The following is an 18,982-nucleotide window of genomic DNA, read 5'->3' as shown; positions in this document are numbered from 1 at the left end:
CCAAATGGTCCAAGGCGTCATGTTGCCTTAAGTGGGGGACAGAGCGAGACTCCGTCTAAAAAAAAAAAACAAACAAACAAAAAAAAAAAAAAAAGAAGAAGAAAAAAAGACTGTGTAGAAATATTGGCACCTTAATTTCTATTAACTAGCCATCATTATCACTGATATGAACGGAACTGACTGTGTTGTAAAGTCTTTATTAGCGATCACCTGTAATCATTTGCACAGAGATAAATGTCTCTTATGTAGCACCTATATTATTTGGGAGGCTCTTCTATGGAGAACTGTGTACTCTTCAGTTAACATAGGATAAGAAAAGCCTTATAAAAGTCTTTTTCTTTTTTTAGGGAGATTAAGGATTTCAGTAACTTTTTTAAGACATTTTCTCCACAGGATTATGTTCCTCATTATCTCTGCATTATTGTAAAATCTAACCTTTTAAAGCATTTCTTTAAATATTACAATCTAGGGATCATAAATCCCATCTTTTAGATGACTATTCATGAATATGACAGCTACTCAAATAAATGTGGCAAATGTGGTTTAATAGAAATAGCTCAAGAGCATAAATAATTATAGCCAATGAGACTATATTCTCCAGTTGAAAGTATGAACCAAGGAGAAAATTGAAAAGTTCTCCCTTTTAAAATGAAGTATGCAGTTTTTAAGTTATTTTCTTTGGCATGTTGGCATTCTATTTATAATTATTAAGTTAATCAAACAGTTCACATCAAAAAATTAACTAATGGGAAAACACTAATAGGACACTATTTATACTATTTATTAGGAAAGTTCAGGAAGGTAGCAATAGCTATTTAATCACAGTAAAATTGATCTTTTAATAATTAAAATGCAATAATATTTTATAAAAGATGAAATTGTTTATAATCCAACCTATGATGACATATAAAATGTAATAGAGCTCCAAGTCCAGTGGGACAATCTGTTGAAATGAGATTTTGTTTAGTGAAAGCTTCTTATGAAAAAAGACTTTATAGTTCAATATTTGTTTAAATAATTTTCTTTTTGGCCATTGTAAATGTACCTAAGTGTGACTGTTTTGTATTTCAGGCTTTAAGGCAATTGAAGGTGGTTTGTTTCAGATTGGCTGTAGGTCCATGCCTTATGGAAGCTAGTGCAGCTGCTGTTTTTTCCCACTTCATTATGAAATTTCCCTGGCAATGGGCATTTCTATTAGGGTAATTTCTTTCTCATTTTTTCTTATGAAAATATTCAATTAAGGATGCTTGGTTAAAACTGTTAAAATACTCAGAATGTTGTATAGAAAAGCTCTATTAAAATTCTTTTCACAGTGTTGGAAACCTTGGAAAACAGTTGATTAAAAGCAGAATTAAAAGCAGAGCCATGTCCCAAATTGTATGAAATTTTTAACAAACATTCATAGCCCCTAAATGTTTATCATCAAGAAAATTCACATGATCAATTTATTCCTTTTCATCTGTATTATATCTGTATGTTTTAATCTATCTAATGGCCTCTTCCTCATAGCTATGTGTAAATACAGTTGCACATTTTGTACATATGTATGTGTGTATGTATGATTTGAGAAACATTTTATATAGACATAGGTTTATAAATATAAACTCTCCCATTTTAAAGAAAACAAGCAAACAAACAAAAACTCTTGCCGTATATCCAATGCCCCATCCATCTTTATCTACCATCCATTTGCCTTATGTTTGAATTCCTCAAACTAAGTCTGTAACTACTGTCTCTAGATCCTAACTCCTTTTCATTTCTTAAATCATCAACTTTTGTCTCTGCTTATCCATTCCAATGACATTCATAGCAAAGTTCATCGATTATATAGTTACTACAAAATCCAGTGAATTTTTAAATTATTGTTTATGATAAAATACCCAAATGCACTTTTATTTTAAAAATTAGAACTTTTAAATAGAGGAGGAATGACCTTTGACTATGCCTTCAAATCATAATGCCCATAACTCCACCCAAAGTGACAACTCTTAGGAGTTTTTTTCTTCTCCAATTTTTATTTTGGCTCAAGGGGTACATGAACAGGTTTGTTATTTGGGTAAATTGCATGTCCCAGGGGTTTGGTATGCAGATTATTTTGTCACCCAGGTAATAAGTATAATACCCAATAGGTAGTTTTTCTATTCTCACCCTCCTTCCACCCTCCATCCTCAAATTCACCTATTGTTCCCTTCTTTCTGTCCATGTGTACTCAGTGTTTAGCTCTCACTTATAAGTGAGAATATGGCATATTTGGTTTCCCATTCCTGTGTTAATTCACTTAGGATAATGGCCTCAACTCCATCCACATTGCTCCAAAGGACATGATCTTGTACTTTCTTATGGCTGTGTATTATTCTATGGTATATATGTGCCACATTTTCTTTATCCAGTTCACCATTGATAGGCATTAGGTTGATCTCCTGTCAACATGACTTGATCTCATGTTTTTTTTTTTTTCCCAGTAGTTTTTAAGGAACAGGTGATGTTTGGTTACATAAGATTTTTACTGGTAATTTCTGAGATTTTGGTGCACCCATCACTAGAGCAGTGTACACTGCACCCAAGGTGTAGTCTTTATCCCTCACGCCCCTCCTACCCTTCCCACTAAGTCCCCAAAGTCCATTGTATCATTGTTATGCTTTTGCATCCTCATAGCATAACTCCCACTTGTAAGTCAGAACATACAATGTTTGGTTTTTTTCATTCCTGAATTACTTCACTTAGAGTAATAGTCTCTGATTCCTTCCAAGTTGCTGTGAATGCAATTATTTCATTCCTTTTTATGGCTGAGTAGTATTCCAGTGTGACTGAGTAGTATATATATATACACACACACCACATTTTCTCTATGCATTCATTGATTGATGGGCATTTGAGCTAGTTCTATATTTTTCGCAATCGCAAATTGTGCTGCAATAAACATGTGTGTGCAAGTGTTTTTTTCATATAATGACTTCTTTTCCTCTGGGTAGATACCCAGTAGTGTGATTGCTAGATCAAATGGTAGATCTACTTTTAATTATTCAAGAAATCTTCATACTCTTTTCTGTAGTGATTGTACTAGTTTACATTCCCCCCAGCAGTGTAAAAGTGTTCCCTTTTTACCACATCCATGGCAACATCTATTATTTTTATTTTCTGATTGTGGCTATTCTTGGAGGAGTGAGATGGTATCACGTTGTGGTTTTGTTTGCATTTCCCTGATAATTACTGACACTGAGGATTTTTTCATGTTTCTTGGCCATTTGTGTATCTTCTTTTGGAAAGTGTCTATTCATGTCCTTAGCCTGCTTTTTGATAGGATAATTTGTTTTTTTCTTGCTGATTTGTTTGAGTTCCTTATAGATTCTGGATATTAGTACTTTGTTGGATGCATGGTTTGTAAAGATTTTCTCCCACTCTATAGGTTGTCCTTTTTACTTCTGCTGATTATTTCTTTTGCTGTGCAGAAGCTTCTTAGTGTAATTAAGTCCCATCTATTTATCTTTGTTTTTGTTGCCTTTGCTTTTGGGTTCTTGGTCATGAAGTCTCTGCCTAAGCCAATGTCTAGAAGGGTATTTCCAAGGTTACTTTCTAGAATTTTTATAGTTTCAGGTGTTAGATTTAAGTCTTTGATCCATCTTGAGTTGATTTTTGTATAGGGTGAGAGATGAAGATCCAGTTTTATTCTTCTACATATAGCTAGCCAATTATCCCAGCACCATTTGTTGAATAGGGTGTCCTTTCCCAACTTTATGTTTTTGTTTCCTTTGTTAAAGATCAGTTGGCTTAAGTATTTGGTTTTATTTCTCGGTTCTCTATTCTGTTCCATTGGTCTATGTGCCTATTATTATACCAGTATTATGTTGCTTTGGTGACTGTAGCCTTATAGTATAATTTGAAGTCAAGTAATATGATACATCCACGTTTGTTCTTTTTGCTTAGTCTTGCTTTGGTTATGCAGGCTATTTTTGGGTTCTACATGAATTTTAGGATTGCTTTTTCTAGTTCAGGGAAGAATGATGATGTAGATTGTTTTTGGCAGTAAGGTCATTTTCACAATATTGATTCTACCTATCCATGAGCATGTGATGTGTTTCTATTTGTTTGTGTAATCTATGATTTCTTTGTGCAGTGTTTTGTAGTTTTCACTGTGGAGGTCTTTCACCTCCTTGGTTAGGTATATTCCTAAGTTCATTTGCTTAGGATTTTTTTGTTTGTTTGTTTTGCAGCTGTTGTAAAAGGGGTTGAGATCTTGATTTAATTATCAGCTCAGTCACCATTGGTGTATACCAGTGCTACTGATTTGTGTACGTTGATTTTGTATACTGAAACTTTACTGAATTCATTTATCAGATCTAGGAGCTTTTTGGATGAGTCTTTAGGGATTTTTCATTATATGATCATATCATCATGAACAGCAACAGTTTTACTTCCTCTTTACTGATTTGGATGCCCTTTATTTCTTTCTCTTGTCCGATTGCTCTGGCTAGGACTTCCAGTACTGTGTTGAATAGAAGTGGTGAAAGTGGGCATCCTTGTCTTGTTCCAGTTCTCAGGGTAATGCTTTCAACTTTTCCCCATTCAGTATAATGTTGGCTGTGGGTTTTTCATAGATGGCTTTTATGACCTTAAGGTATGTCCCTTCTATGCCAGCTTTGCTGAGGGTTTTAATCATGAAGGGATGCTGGATTTTGTCAAATGCTTTTCTGCATCTATTAAGGTGATTATGTGGTTTTTGTGTGTTTTTTATTTGTGTTAGTTTTTCTTTCTTTTTTTTTTTGTTTTTTGTTTGTTTGTTTGTTTGTTTTTTGTTTGTTTGTTTTGAGATGGAGTCTTGCTCTGTTGTGCAGGCTGGAGTAAAGTGGCCCAATCTCAGCTCACTGCAACCTCTGCCTCCCAGGTTCAAGCAATTCTTGTGCCTCGGCCTTCCACAGACCTGAGAGTAGCTCCCCAAGCTTGACAGCATCTATTTCTTTTTGACTTTTTAGTAATAGCCATTCTACCTCCAGTGAGAGTGTATCTCATTGTAGTTTTGTTTTGCATTTCTCTAATGATTAGTGATGTTGAATATTTTTCCATATAATTGTTGACTTCGTGTTTGTCTTCCTTTGAGAAGTGTCTGGTCCTGTCCTTTGCCCATTTCATGGAGTTGTTAGGTTTTTCCTCGTTGATTTTTCTAAGTTCTTTTTGGATTCTGGATATTAGACTTTTGTCGAATGAATGGTTTGCAAATATTTTCTCCTATTCCATAGGTTGTTTGTTGATGATTTCTTTTGCTGTGCAGAAGCTCTTTAGTTTAATTAGGTCACATTTGTCAATTTTTGTTTTTGTTGCAATTGCTTTTGGCATCTTTGTCATAAAGTGTTTTCCAGAATTGAAATTTCCTAGGATATGTCCAGAACAGCCTGTGTCCAGAATGGTATTTCTTAGGATGTCTTCCAGAGTTTTTATAGTTTTGGGTTTTACATTTAAGTTTTTAATCTATCTTGAGTTAATTTTAGTAAACAGTGAAACGTATGGAGTCCAGTTTCAATTTTCTGCATATGGCTAGCCAATTATCCCAGCACAGTTTCCGAGTAGGGATTCCTTTCGCCATTGCTTGTTTTTGTCAAGTTTGTTGAAGAGTAGATGGCTTTGGTGTGTAGCTTTATTTCTGCATTCTGTAACCTGTTCCACTGGTCTATGTCTGTTTTTGTTCCAGTACCATGCTGTTTTGGTTACTGTAGCATTGTAGTGCAGTTCGAAGTTAGGTAGTGTGACGCTTTCGGCTTTGTTCTTTTTGCTTAGGATTGCTTTGGCTATTTGGGCTTTTTTTTTTTTTTTTTTGGCTCCAAATGAATTTTAGAATACTTTTTTTAATCCTGTGAAAAATGTCATTGGTAGTACGATAGGAATAGCATTTACTCTGTAAATAGCCTTGGGCAGTATGGCCATTTTAACAGTATTACTTCTTCCTATCTGTGATCATGGAACATTTTCCTTTTGTTTGTGTTGTCTCTGATTTCTTTGAGCACTCGTTTGTAATTTTCATTGTAGAGATATTTCACCTCACTGCTTAGCTGTATTCCAAGGTATTTTGTGGTTTTTTGTGGCTATTGTGAATGGGATTGCATTCTTGATTTGGCTCTCAGCTTGGATGTTGTTGGTGTATAGAAATGCTACAGATTTTTGTACATTGATTTTTGTATCCTGAAACTTTGCTGAAGCTGTTTGTCAGATCTGGGAGCTCTTGAGAGGCTACTATGGGGTTTTCTCAGTATAAAAGTGTTTCACCTATGAAGAGGCATAGTTTGATTTCCATTCTTCCTACTTAGATGTCTGTGTTTCTTTCTCTTGCCTGATTGCACTGGCTAGGACATCCTGCACTATGTTGAATAGGAGTAGTGAGAGTGGGCATCCTAGTCTTGTTCCAGTTCTCAGATGGAATATTCCAGCTTTTTCCCATTCAGTATGAAGTTGTCTCTGGGTTTGTCATAAATGACTCCAATTATTTTGAGGTATGCTCCTTCAGTAACTCATTTGTTGAGGGTTTATATCATGAAGAGATATTTTTATTTTTAGTTATATTATATGATGAATCACATTTATTGATTTGTATATGTTGAACCAAACTTGCGTCCCAGGGATAAAGCTTACTTGATCATAGTGGACTAGCTTTTTGATGTGCTGCTGGATTCAGTTGGCTTGTATTTTGTTGAGGATTTTTACATCTATGATCATCAGTGATATTGGCCTGAAATTTTCTTTTTTGTTGTGTCTCTGCCAGGTTTTCATGTCTGAATGATGCTGGCCTCATAAAATGAGTTAGGGAGGGATCCCTCCTCCTCATGTTTTTTGGAATAATTTCAGTAGCATTAGTACCAGTTCTTCTTTACGCTTCTGGTAGAAATTGTCTGTGAATCTGTCGGGTCCTGGGCTTTTTTGTTTGTTTGTTTGTTTTGCTCAGAGATTTTTTATTACTCATTCAGTTTCAGAACTCATTTTCGGTTTGTTCAGGATTTCAATTTCTTCCTAGTTCAATCTTGGGAGGTTGTATGTTTCCAGAAATTTACCCATTTCTTGTAGGTGTTCTACTTTGTTTGCATAAAGATGTTCGTCATAGTCTCTGAGAGTTTTTTTGTATTTCTGTGTGGTTGCTGATAATGTCCACTTTGCCATTTCTGATTGTGTTTTTTGGATCCTCTCTTTTTTTCTTTTTTCCTTTATTGGTCTAGCTAGTGACCTATCAAATTTATTTATTCTTTCAAAGAAACAACTTTTAGTTTCATTTATCTTTTGTATGGATTTTCATGACTCAATTTCATTCCATTCTGCTCTGATTTTGGCTATTTCTTTTCTTCTGCTAGCTTTGGGTTGATTTCCTCTTGTTTTCCTATTTCCTTTATGTATGATAGTAGGTTGTTAATTTAAGATCCTTCTAACTTTTCAATGTGGGCATTTAGCACTATAAACTTGTCCCTTAACACTGCTTCACCTGTATCTTAGAGAGCCTAATATGTTGTATCTTTGTTTTTATTAGTTTCAAATAATTTATTGGTTTCTGCCTTAATTTCATTGTTTACCCAAAAATCATTCAGGCACAGATAGTTTAATTTCCATGTAATTGTACGGTTCTGAGAGTTCTTCTTAGTGTTGACTTCTATTTTTATTGCACTGTGCAGTCCAAAAGTGTGGCTGGTATGATTTCAGGGTTTTTAAAATTTATTGAAAATAATTTTACAAACTGATAGTATGATCAATTTTATAATATATGCCATGTACGGATGAGAGGAATATATATTCTATTGTTGTTAGGTGGAGTGTTCTGTAGATAGCTGTTAGGTCCATTTAGGGTGGAGTGTTCTGTAGATGCCTGTTAGGTCCATTTAGCCAAGTGATGACTTCAGGTCTGGAATATCTTTGTTCATTTTCTGTCTCTATGATTTGTCTAGTACCATCAGTGAGATGTTGAAGTCTCCCACTATTATTCTGTGGCTATCTAAGTCTCTCTATAGGTCTCTATGAACTTGTTTTATGAATGTGAATGCTCCAGTTTTGGGCACATTTATCTTTCAGACAGTTACGTCTTCTTGTTGAATTGAACCCTTTATCATTATGTAGTGCCGTTCTTTGTCTTTTTGATTGTTGTTGGTTTAAAGTCTATTTTGTCTGAATTAGAATAACAATGCTTACCCTTTTTTGTTTTGCATTTGCTTGGTAGATTTTTTTCCATCCTTTTACTTTGAGCCAATGGGTATTATTGCATATGAGATGGGTCTCTTGACAACAGAATACAGTTGGGCTTTGCTTCTTTATCCAACTTGCCACTCTGTGAGTTTTAGTGGGGCAATTAGGCTGTTTACATTTGGTTAATATTGATATTTATAGCTTTGGTTCTGTCATTATGTTGTTAGCTGGTTATTATGCAGACTTGATTGTGTAGTTACTTTACAGCATCAATGGTCTATGTACTTAAATGTATTTTTGTGGTGGCCATTAACAGTCTTTTACTTCCATGCTTAGCACTTCCTTAAGGACCTCTTGTAAGGCATGTCTGGTAATAAAAGATTCCCTTAGCATTTCTTTGTCTGAAAAGGATTTTACTTCTCCTTCGCATATGAAGTTTAGTTTGGCTGGATATTAAGTTCTTGGTTGAATTTCTTTTTTTTTTTTTTTTTTATTCAAGACCGAGTCTTGCTCTGTCACCAGGCTGGAGTGCAGTGGCACTATCTCAGCTCACTACAACCTCCACTTCGCAGGTTGAGTGATTCTCCTGCCTCAGCCTCCCAAGTGGCTGAAGCTACAGACATGCACCACCATGCCCAGCTAATTTTTGTATTTTTAGTAGAGATGGGGTTTCACCATGTTGGCCAGGATAGTCTCAATCTCTTGACCTTGTGATCTGCTCCTCTGGGTCTCCCAAAGTGCTGGGATTACAGGCATGAGCCACCACACCCAGCCAAGTTTTACTTTTTAAGAATGCTGAAGGCCGGGCACGGTGGCCCACATCTGTAATCCCAGCACTTTGAGAGGCCAAGGTGGGTGGATCATAGGGTCGGGAATTCGAGACCACCCTGGCCAATATGGTGAAACCTCGTCTCTACTAAAATTACAAAAAATTGCCAGGTGTTGTGGTGTGTGCCTGTAGTCCTAGCTACTCAGGAGACTGAGGCAGAAGAATCACTTGAATCCGGGAGGTGGAGGTTGCAGTGAGCCGAGATCACACCAGTGCGCTTCAGCCTGGGCAAGAGAGTAAGACTCCATCTCAAAAAAAAAAAAAAAAAAAATGCTGACTATAGGCCCTCAGTTTCTTTTGGATTATAGAGTTTCTTACAGTTCCACTGTTAGCCTGATAGGGTTCCCTTTGTAGGTGACCTGCCCCTTCTCTTTAGCTGCCTTTCATATTTTTTTTCTTTGATGTTGACCTTGGAAAATCTGATGACTATCTGTCTTGGGGATGGTCATCTTATAAAGTATCTCACAGGGGTTCTCTGCATTTCCTGGATTTAAATGGTGACTTCTCTAGCAAGATTTGGGAAATTTTTGTGGGCAATGTCCTGAAATATGTTTTCTAACTTACTTGTTCTTTCTCCCTTTCTTTGAGGGATGCCTTGAGACATATGTTTGGTCACTTTACATAATCTCAGATTTCTCAGAGATTTTGTTCATTCTTTTTTGTTCTTTATTTTCATCTGACTGAGTTGATTCAAAGAAGTGGTCTTTGAGATCTGAGATTCTTTCCTCAGCTTGGTCTGTTCTGCTGTTCACACTTGTTACTGTATTATGAAATTCTTGAGGTGCATTTTTCAGCTCTATCAGTTTAGTTTGGTTCTTTCTTAAAATGCCTATTTTATCTTTCAGCTCTTATGTCATCTTATTGGATTCCTTAGATTATTTGGATTGGATTTTGACTTTCTTCTGAACTCAATGATCTTTGTTTCTATCCAGATTCTGAATTCTATGTCTGTCATTTCATCCTGGTTAACAACCATTGTTGGAGAGCTAGTATGATTGCTTGAAGACAGGAAGACATTCTGGCATTTTCCATTGCCAGTGTTCTTGCACTGGTTCTTTCACTTCTGTGTGGGCTAAGGTTCCTCTAATGTTTTGAGTCACTGTCCTTTGGATGGAGCTTTTTCCTTTTTTATATTCTTTGATGCCCTTGAGGGTTTGACTGTGGCACAAAGTGGGTTCAGTCAAATGGCTTCATTTCTGGAAGATTTCAGGGGGCAAAGGCTCAGCTCAGCACTCCTGAACTGCATGCTCTAACTTTGCAGGGCTGGTACCATACCCACAGATTTGTTGTCTGGTCCTTCAGTGTTAAGCACATGGTGTGGTGGAAGGGCCAGTCCACTGGCAACAACACTGTGATGGGGTGTGCCAGCCAAAGTGCTTCATTGTAGTGATTGTAGCAAGGTCCCCACTCACACGTATGTGCCAGCAGCAGCAGCAGCACATAGCAGGTATGCATGTGTTGGCAGGGGTGCAGTGCCGGCAGGAGTAGGATGGGGATGTTCTGTATACTTGCATGTGCCAGCAGGGGCAATGGTGCTGTGGGGTGCACTCATGTGCCACTGGGGACAGAGTGGCAGCATCTTCCCGAGTTTTGTGTTATCATTCTCGATCTTTAAAAATAATGTTCTGGACTTCTAACAAATGTATTCGTTAACCCAGAGGAAAAAAAGAGTATTATTTTTGCATTTTTACTTAATCATACCCAAGAAAATTTTACTTTACAATTTGTTCTTTTCACTCAGCAGTAGTCTTGAGGTTGATCCATTTCAAGATGGATACACATGTAGTTTATTCCTTTTAATTATATAAGATTACATTGTATGTCAAGAGATTTTATTTACAATGTAATAACAAAAATAGCATTTTATTTGTCTCATTTTACATAAATATAAGTTTGTCTAGAATAGTTACCTGGGTTATATGCATTTTTAGTTTGATGTACACTGCCAAAATCCTTTCGGTATGGCCACTTTAATTTGCCCCAATATGCTCATAGCTTATGAGCATACCTGTTGTTCTTGCAAATCCTTGATATTATTAAGTTTTATAATGTTTTCCAATCTGGTAATTGAAAAAATGGCATATTTTCATTGTTTTAATTTGCATTTCTGTGATTTTTCATAAGCTTGAATATATTTTATATATGTGTTGTCCTTCGAGTTTTCCTTATCTGTCACTAGCCTGTTCATATCCTTTGTCCATTTTTCTGTTGAGTTGGTCTTCTCTTCTTTATTGATTATATCTGTTATATACATTTGTAAGTTATATGTATTGCAAATATCACTAGATATTTAATTTTGTTTGTGGTGATTTTTTTTCACTCTGAGAAGTGTATTTTATTATTTTCAACAGACAGAATTGCCAAAACACAACACCATTCACTTGACTTTGAAAATGAAAAAGAAAAAAAGGGGGAGAAAAAGTAGAATTGCTTTTAAAGTAGTACTTTATTGTAGTACTTTTGAAGCTGCTTTTGAAGTACTACTTTAATATAATTGAATGTATCAAAATCTCTTTTTATGTCTAATGCCTTTGTATGTATCATTCAAAAGGTCCTTTTTACCTCATGTTCACAAATTCTGCATTTTCTTTTTTTTTTTTGAGAAAGAATCTTGCTCTGTCACCCAGACTGGAGTGCAGTGCAATCTTAGCTCACTGAAACCTCCGCCTCCCAGGTTCAAGTGATTCTCTTGCCTCAACCTCCCAAGTAGCTGGGACTACAGGCATGTACCACCGCACCCAGCTGTTGGTTTCACCATGTTGGCCAGGCTGGTCTCAAATTCTTGATCTGCCCTCCTCTGCCTCCCAAAGTGCTAGGATTACAGGCATGAGCCATCACGCCTGGCCCCCTACCTTTTCTTATTACTGCTTTTCCTTTTGAACTTTTAACATTTATTATGTGTAAGGTCTATCTATATTCCTTTCCACATAAATAGTTATCTCAACACCATTTATGAAAGACTTCTTTCTCACACTGATTTAAAATACCAATTGTATAATGTAACAAATCCCATAGATTAGTTTCCACACTTTGTATTCTCTTTTCTTCCAATCTATTTTGTCTATTTATGTCACTATTATTCAGTTTTAACTATTTTACCTTTACAAAAACAGTATCTTGTTTTCTTAAGTTTACTTGATCTTTCATTCTAAGATCTTATTCTTCCAAATGAATTTTATAATTAGCTTGTCAAGTTCAGTAAAAATCCCTGCAAATATTTTGATTGGTGTATCTCTGATTAATTTATTTGGGGTAGAGATTGCATCTTTATATTATTGAGGCTTTGGCCGGGTGTGGTGGCTCACACCTATAATCCCGGCACTTTGGAAGGCCAAGGTGGGCATATCACTTGAGGTCAGGAGTTCAAGACCAGCCTGGCCAAAATGGTGAAACACCATATGTACTAAAAACACAAAAACTAGCCGGGCGTGGTGTTGGGTGCCTGTAAAATTGAGGCTTTTTAGTTCACACTTGTGAAATGTCTCTCCAAGTATTCAGGTATTATCTTAGTTATATTAATTATTATATTCATAATTTTTATAAAAGTATAGACTATCTTCACAGTTTTGTTCTTAGATATTTTGTGTTTTTAATTGATGCTGTGGATTAAATTCTCTTTGATCACTTATTCCTGGAGAAGCCAGCTGCCATGTCCTGAGGCAGCCCTGTGGAGAAGACCCCATTGGAAAAAACTGAAGCCTGTAACAGCTACATGAGTAAACTTGGAAGCAGATCTTCTCCCACCCCACCTACCTCATGGGAAATCTTAAGTCAAGGCATACAGCTAAGCCATACCCAGATTCCTGACCCATAGAAGTCCTAAGACAACAAATATTTGTTGTTTTAAGCTACTATGTTTGGGGATGATGTGTTAAGCAAAATGAGAAAAATAATCCCACCGGTGATTACAATGTGCAGCAGAGTCAGGAACCACTGAACCCGGCCAGTATGTGGTCTTAGAGAAGTCTAGTCTCTTCTTGAGATCACAGGGAAATCTGTAGCATAAACTGCACTGTAGAGGTTGTACAGCCAGAAGCAAATGGGCTAAACTATTAGACACTCACATCAGTCAGTCATTGGCAGATGCTGTCTGGAGGCAAGTAGAGGGGTGCACAACTCCCTGGTATTCCCAGGTAGGTGCTTGTCAGCAGGACAAGGGTTATAGAAACCTGCAGATGTTAGCAGCCAACATGCAGCAGCTGGGAGATGTATTCATTGACCTGGTAAATGGGTTCTGGCAAGAGCACCAAGAACATTTCTACACAGGATATACTTCAGCCTTTATAAAGTAAACGTCGAAGAGATGAAGCGAACTTCTGGATAAGATATGCCAATAGAAGGTATTCTGAGCAGGAGTCTCCACATTCCTCATGGATGTCATCAACCACTCCAGAAATGTTCTCATTTGCCTTTGTAACTTAGGTGGCCACACTTGTTTTTTTGGGCATACAACTCTGTTCCTTCCTTCCTTCCTTACTCAAGAGGTAAGAAATGTGTGGAAGGTAGATTTGTCTGGCCATTCTAACAGTGGTACTCCAAATAATCAACTATTTGGTTTCCCCAGAGGTCTCTCCTGCTCCCAACATCTGCCATTTCAGGGCTTGGAGCACTTTTAGAAGCACACGTACCTTTAGAGGCAATCTTACGTACATTTTGGTTTATGGTTTCCTTTTTTCAATCCTAAATTATCTGTCTCTTATCTTCCTGGGATATACTTAGTTTCTTGTCCATTGAGGATTCACCTTTGGTTTTCTAGTTAGGTTATGAATTTTTCTATTACTTTTACATCTTCACTTCAAAGGATTTAGGAATAGAGGGAGAGGCTGCAACCTGTGCTCAGGCCAACATTTTAAACCACGTCTGTATAAAATTTTAGCCAGCACTAAACAATGCATGAAAAGTTTTATCACCATTAAATTGCATTCACTCAAATTTGAAATTCTTCTAAACAATGTTTATTATAAAGTTATTATAAACTACTTGTACTTATAAAACACCACTTGATTAAAAAGATGCTTTAAAATTAATTTTCAGTCTTTCTTTCAGTTTTGTTCTAGGTGCTGTCTCTCCTGCTGTTGTTGTCCCTTCCATGATGGTGTTGCAAGAAAATGGATATGGTGTTGAGGAAGGCATTCCAACCTTACTAATGGCGGCTAGCAGTATGGATGATGTTCTAGCTATCACTGGATTCAATATATGCTTGAGCATAGTCTTCTCCTCGGGTACACAAGAAAATATAACAACCACCAGATCATTCATGACCTTTTTTGTTAGTTCCTTAAACAGGGTTTCTGGCTTTCCTTCTTCATTTTTTAAGCACGACTTTTCAATTTAACATCTTTTTAATCTCCATAGAAAGCTCATTCTAGACCAAGGAAGATATTTCAGTGGCTTAAGATACCACTACTTAACACACATGATCTCATTTTAATAACCATGTTACAATTAATTTGATAAACCATATTATTACTATTTATCTGCTTATGTTGCTTTGGAATTTTATCAGTTCTCATTAGAAAAAAAATTAAGCAGCAGTATTATTTCTGCTACTAACATTTTAATAGGCATTTTTGAAATGTGCCTTTTTGGCCATCCTAATAAACAACTGGTTGCTCTGTTGTAAGACAACATAAACATATAGAGCTGGGACAGCCATATGCCTTTTTGTAGTGTCAGGACAAGATCCTGCACCAGTTCTGACTCCCAAGGTGATATCTGGTCTTGAATATCACTACAGAAATTGTGACAGTAAATATTTCTTCATTTAGTAATGCTTTAATTATCTACAATGTTTGAAATTGAGTCTTCTGTATTATTGAAGCACTAAAGTATTTTTAAGTTGAAAAGTAATATACATAGTTTCTCTTAAAATAAGAAAATATAAATAAATAAGACAAAGGGGAAAAGTTAAAAGTAAAATCTGCAATAGTCACATCCAGAAGAAAAGAATCATTTCCTTCTGAACCTTTTGATATAAATCCACCCATATTTGCTTTCCTCCCCTCCCCTCCCCTCCCCTCCTCTTCCCTTCCTTTCCCTTCCCTTCCCTTCCCTCCTTCCCTTCCCTTCCCTCTTCCCTTTCCTCCCCTCCCCTTCTCTTTCCTTCCCTTCCCTTCCCCCTCTCTCTGTCAAATATTCTTATAAAAATCAGTGAATATTGACCAATATGTTCTTATAACCTGAACTGTTTTACACTTAACTGTATATCACCAACACGTTTCTTTTCAGTAAATATATTTGTATATCATTTTTAATAGTTGTTTAGCTTAATGAAAGAGTATTCAATGTGCTGCATCATAATTACTTATCCTGTTCAAAATTGAAGTTGACTCCAGTATTTACTATTAAAACAATACTTAGTCGTGCTGCTATAAAAATATTTTTAAAAATTAAAAAATTGACCAGGCACAGTGGCACATACCTGTAATCCTAGCACTTTGGGAGGCCAAGAAGGATGGATCACTTGAGATCAGGAGTTCAAGACCAGCCTGGCCAACCAACATGGTGAAACTCCATCTCTACTAAAAATGCAAAAATTAACCGGGTGTTGTGGTGGGTGTCTGTAATCCCAGCTACTCAGGAGGCTGAAGCAGGAGAATCACTTGAACCCAGAAGGCAGAGGCTGTAGTGAGCTCAGCTCACACTACTGCACTCCAACTAGGGCAACAGAGTGAGACTGTTTCCCAGAAAAAAAAAAAAAATTAATTTAAAATGTAATACTTAGTTGAACATGTAGAGAAATATTTGTACCTACCTAATCTTCATATTTTCTTAAACTTAAAAGTGAAATTGTTGATCTAAAAGGTATATACATTTACGAGTGTTCCGAACATATTGCCACAATATTGAGTCCTACCAGGATACATAAACTTGTCATTTCCTCTCATTTCTCTTCAAAACTAGGTATTACCAGCCTTTTTCATCTTTGCTGATTTGATAGGTGAAGGAGGGGATCTCTATACATGAAGTACTTTGAGTACTAGTGATGTTAAATATCCATGTTTATTTGTCATTGGCATTTTGTAAATTGCTTTTCTTGAAAGTTTTTTGTCTATTTCTTTTAGGTAGTTTCATCTTTTGTTCCTTTTGATTTGTCAAGATTCTGCGTTAAATTGAGAATGAAAACCTTTTGTTTTATATACTTCAGTTTTTTCAATTTGTAATTTGCCTTTTAATTTTCTCTCTCTTTTTACCATTCAGATATTCAAGTTTTTTTATTGTCAATTGTGAAAATCTTTTCCTTCATGATTGGTATCTGTCATTCTTTCAAAAAATATTGTTATCAGTCCTCTTTCAAAAAAATATTTTCTGGCTGGGCCCAGAGGCTCACGCCTATAATCCCAACACTTTGGGAGGCCAAGGCAGCTGGATTACTTGAGGACAGGAGTTCAAGACCAGCCTGGCCAACATAGCAACGCCCCATCTCTACTAAAAATACAAAAAGTTAGCTGCATGTGGTGGCACAGGTCTGTAATCCTAGCTACTCAGGAGGCTGAGGCACAAGAATCCTTTAAACCCAGGAGGCAGAGGTTGCAGTGAGCCAAGATCACGCCACTGCACTCCAGGCTGGGTAGCAGAGGGAGACTGTCTGAAAAAAAGAAAAAAAAAAATCCCCTTCGTTTTGCCGGCTACTATGCCAAACACTGAGGATAAATAGTAAGCAACAACATTTGCTTTTATTGAATACTTGCTTGGCTCTTGTTCTAAGTTTCATATATGTCACCACTCATTTACAGGTAAGGAAACTGAGAAAGATGTTAAGTAATTTACTCAAGGTCAGAGATCAAATAAGTAGAGGAGCCAAGATGAAATCTGGCAGTCTGACTCCACACCCACACATTTAACTCTACTCTTCTCCACTGCCTCCCAATACAACAGGGAGACAAGATCAAGTGGTGCGTGTTCTCAAGGAGCTTATATATTAAAGAAAAATTACAAATGGGATGAATATTACATTGTGAAGGTTAATATTAAGTAAGTGTCAACTTGATTGGATTGAAGGATCCAAAGTGTTGATCCTGGGTGTGTCTGTGAGGGTGTTGCCAAAGGAGATTAACGTTTGTTTAGTGGACTGGGAGAGGCAGATTCACCCTCAATGTGGGAGGGTACCATACAATCAGCTGCCAGCATGGCTAGAATAAAGCAGGCAGAAGAAGGTTAGGAGAAACTGACTTGCTGAGTCTTCTGGCCCTCATCTTTCTCCCATGCTGGATGCTTCCTGCCCTCGAATATCAGACTCCAAGTTCTTCGGCTTTTGGACTCTTGGACTTAACTCCAGTTGTTTTCCAGGGGCTCTCAGGCCTTCATCCAGAGACTCAAGGCTTGGACTGTTGGTTTCCCTACTTTTGAGGTTTGGGACTCGGACTGAGGCAATACTGGATTCCTTGCTCCTCAATTTGCAGACGGCCTGTTGTGGGAGTTCACTTAGTGATGGTGTGATTCAATTCTCCTTAATAAACTCCCTTTCATACATATATATATATCCTGTTAGTTGTATCCCTCTAGAGAACCATGACTAATACAGATTTTGATACCGAGGTAATGGGGTATTGCTATAAGATAACTGAGAATGTGGAAGTGACTTTGGAACTGTGTAATGGGCAGAGGTTGGAACAGTTTGGAGGACTCAGAAGAAGACAAGAAGATGTGGGAAAGTTTGGAACTTCCTAGAGACTTGTTGAATGACTTTAACCAAACTGCTGATAGTGACAAGGACAGTGAAGTCCACGCTGAGGAGGTCTGAGATGGAGTTGAAGAACTTGTTGGGAACTGAAGTAAAGGTCACACTTGCTATGCTTTAGCAAAGAGACTGGTGGCATTTTGTCTCTGCCCTAGAGATTTATGGAACTTTGAAATTGAGAGAGATGATTGAGGACATCTGGTAGAACAAATTTCATTTTGTTTTTTTTCTGTTGTTGTTATACTTAAGTTCTAGGATACATGTGCACAACGTGCAGGTTTGTTACATATGTATACATGTGCCATGTTGGTTTGCTGCACTCGTCATTCACATTAGGTATTTGTCTTAATGCTATCCCTCCCCGCTCCCTGTCACCCCATAACAGGCCCCCAGTGTGTGATGCTCCCTGCCCTGTGTCCAAGTGATCTCATTGTTCAATTCCCACCTATGAGTGAGAACATGCAGTGTTCGTTTTCTATCCTTGTGATAGTTTGCTGACAATGATGGTTTCCAGCTTCATCTGTGTCCCTGCAAAGGACATGAACTCATCCTTTTTTATGACTGCATACTATTCCATGGTGTATATGTGCTACAATTTCTTAATCCAGTCCATTATTGATGGATATTTGGGTTGATTCCAAGTCTTTGCTATTGTTAATAGTGCCACAATAAATGTATGTGTACATGTGCCTTTATAGTAGCATGATTTATAATCCTTTGGGTGTATACCCAATAATGGGATTGCTGGGTCAAATGGTATTTCTAGTTCTAGATCCTTGAGGAATTGCCACAATGTGTTCCACAATGGTTCAACTAATTTACACTCCCACCAACAGCGTAAAAGTGTTCCTATTTCTCTACATCCTCTCCAGCATCTGTTGTTTCCTGACTCTTTAATGATTGCCATTCTAACTGGCATGAGATGGTATCTCTTTGTGGTTTTGATTTGCATTTCTCTGATGACTGGTGATGATGAGCATTTTTTCATGTGTCTGTTGGCTGCATAGATGTCTTCTTTTGAGAAGTGTCTGTTTATATCCTTTGCCCACTTTTTAATGGGGTTGTTTGTTTTCTTCTTGTAAATTTGTTTGAATTATTTCTTTGTCAGAGGGGTAGATTGCAAAAATTTTCTCCCATTCTGTAGGTTGCCTGTTCACTCTGATGGTAGTTTCTTTTGCCATGCAGAAGCTCTGTAGTTTAAGTAGATCCCATTTGTCTATTATAGTTTTTGTTGCCATTGCTTTTGGTGTTCTAGTCATGAAGTTCTTACCCATGCCTATGTCCTGAACGGTATTGCCTAGGTTTTCTTCTAGGGTTTTTATGGT

General features: G+C 37.0%; 1 protein-coding gene across 1 annotated transcript in view; it reads left to right on the top strand.

The window, feature by feature from the left end:
• SLC9B1 (solute carrier family 9, subfamily B (NHA1, cation proton antiporter 1), member 1) overlaps window positions 1-18,982 on the top strand; it is a 126,676-nt gene that overhangs the window by 80,266 nt on the left and 27,428 nt on the right. The window contains exons 6-7 of the mRNA XM_011943237.1: window positions 1,072-1,199; window positions 14,024-14,199. Coding sequence (XP_011798627.1) covers window positions 1,072-1,199; window positions 14,024-14,199 — 304 coding nt within the window. The remainder of the gene's footprint in view (window positions 1-1,071; window positions 1,200-14,023; window positions 14,200-18,982) is intronic.

This window comes from Colobus angolensis, unplaced genomic scaffold (genome assembly GCF_000951035.1).
Source record: "Colobus angolensis palliatus isolate OR3802 unplaced genomic scaffold, Cang.pa_1.0 Scaffold217, whole genome shotgun sequence".
Classification (NCBI taxonomy): Eukaryota; Metazoa; Chordata; class Mammalia; order Primates; family Cercopithecidae; genus Colobus; species Colobus angolensis.
Note: the sequence above shows the minus strand (reverse complement) of the source record. Positions and strands in the feature narration are given on the sequence as shown.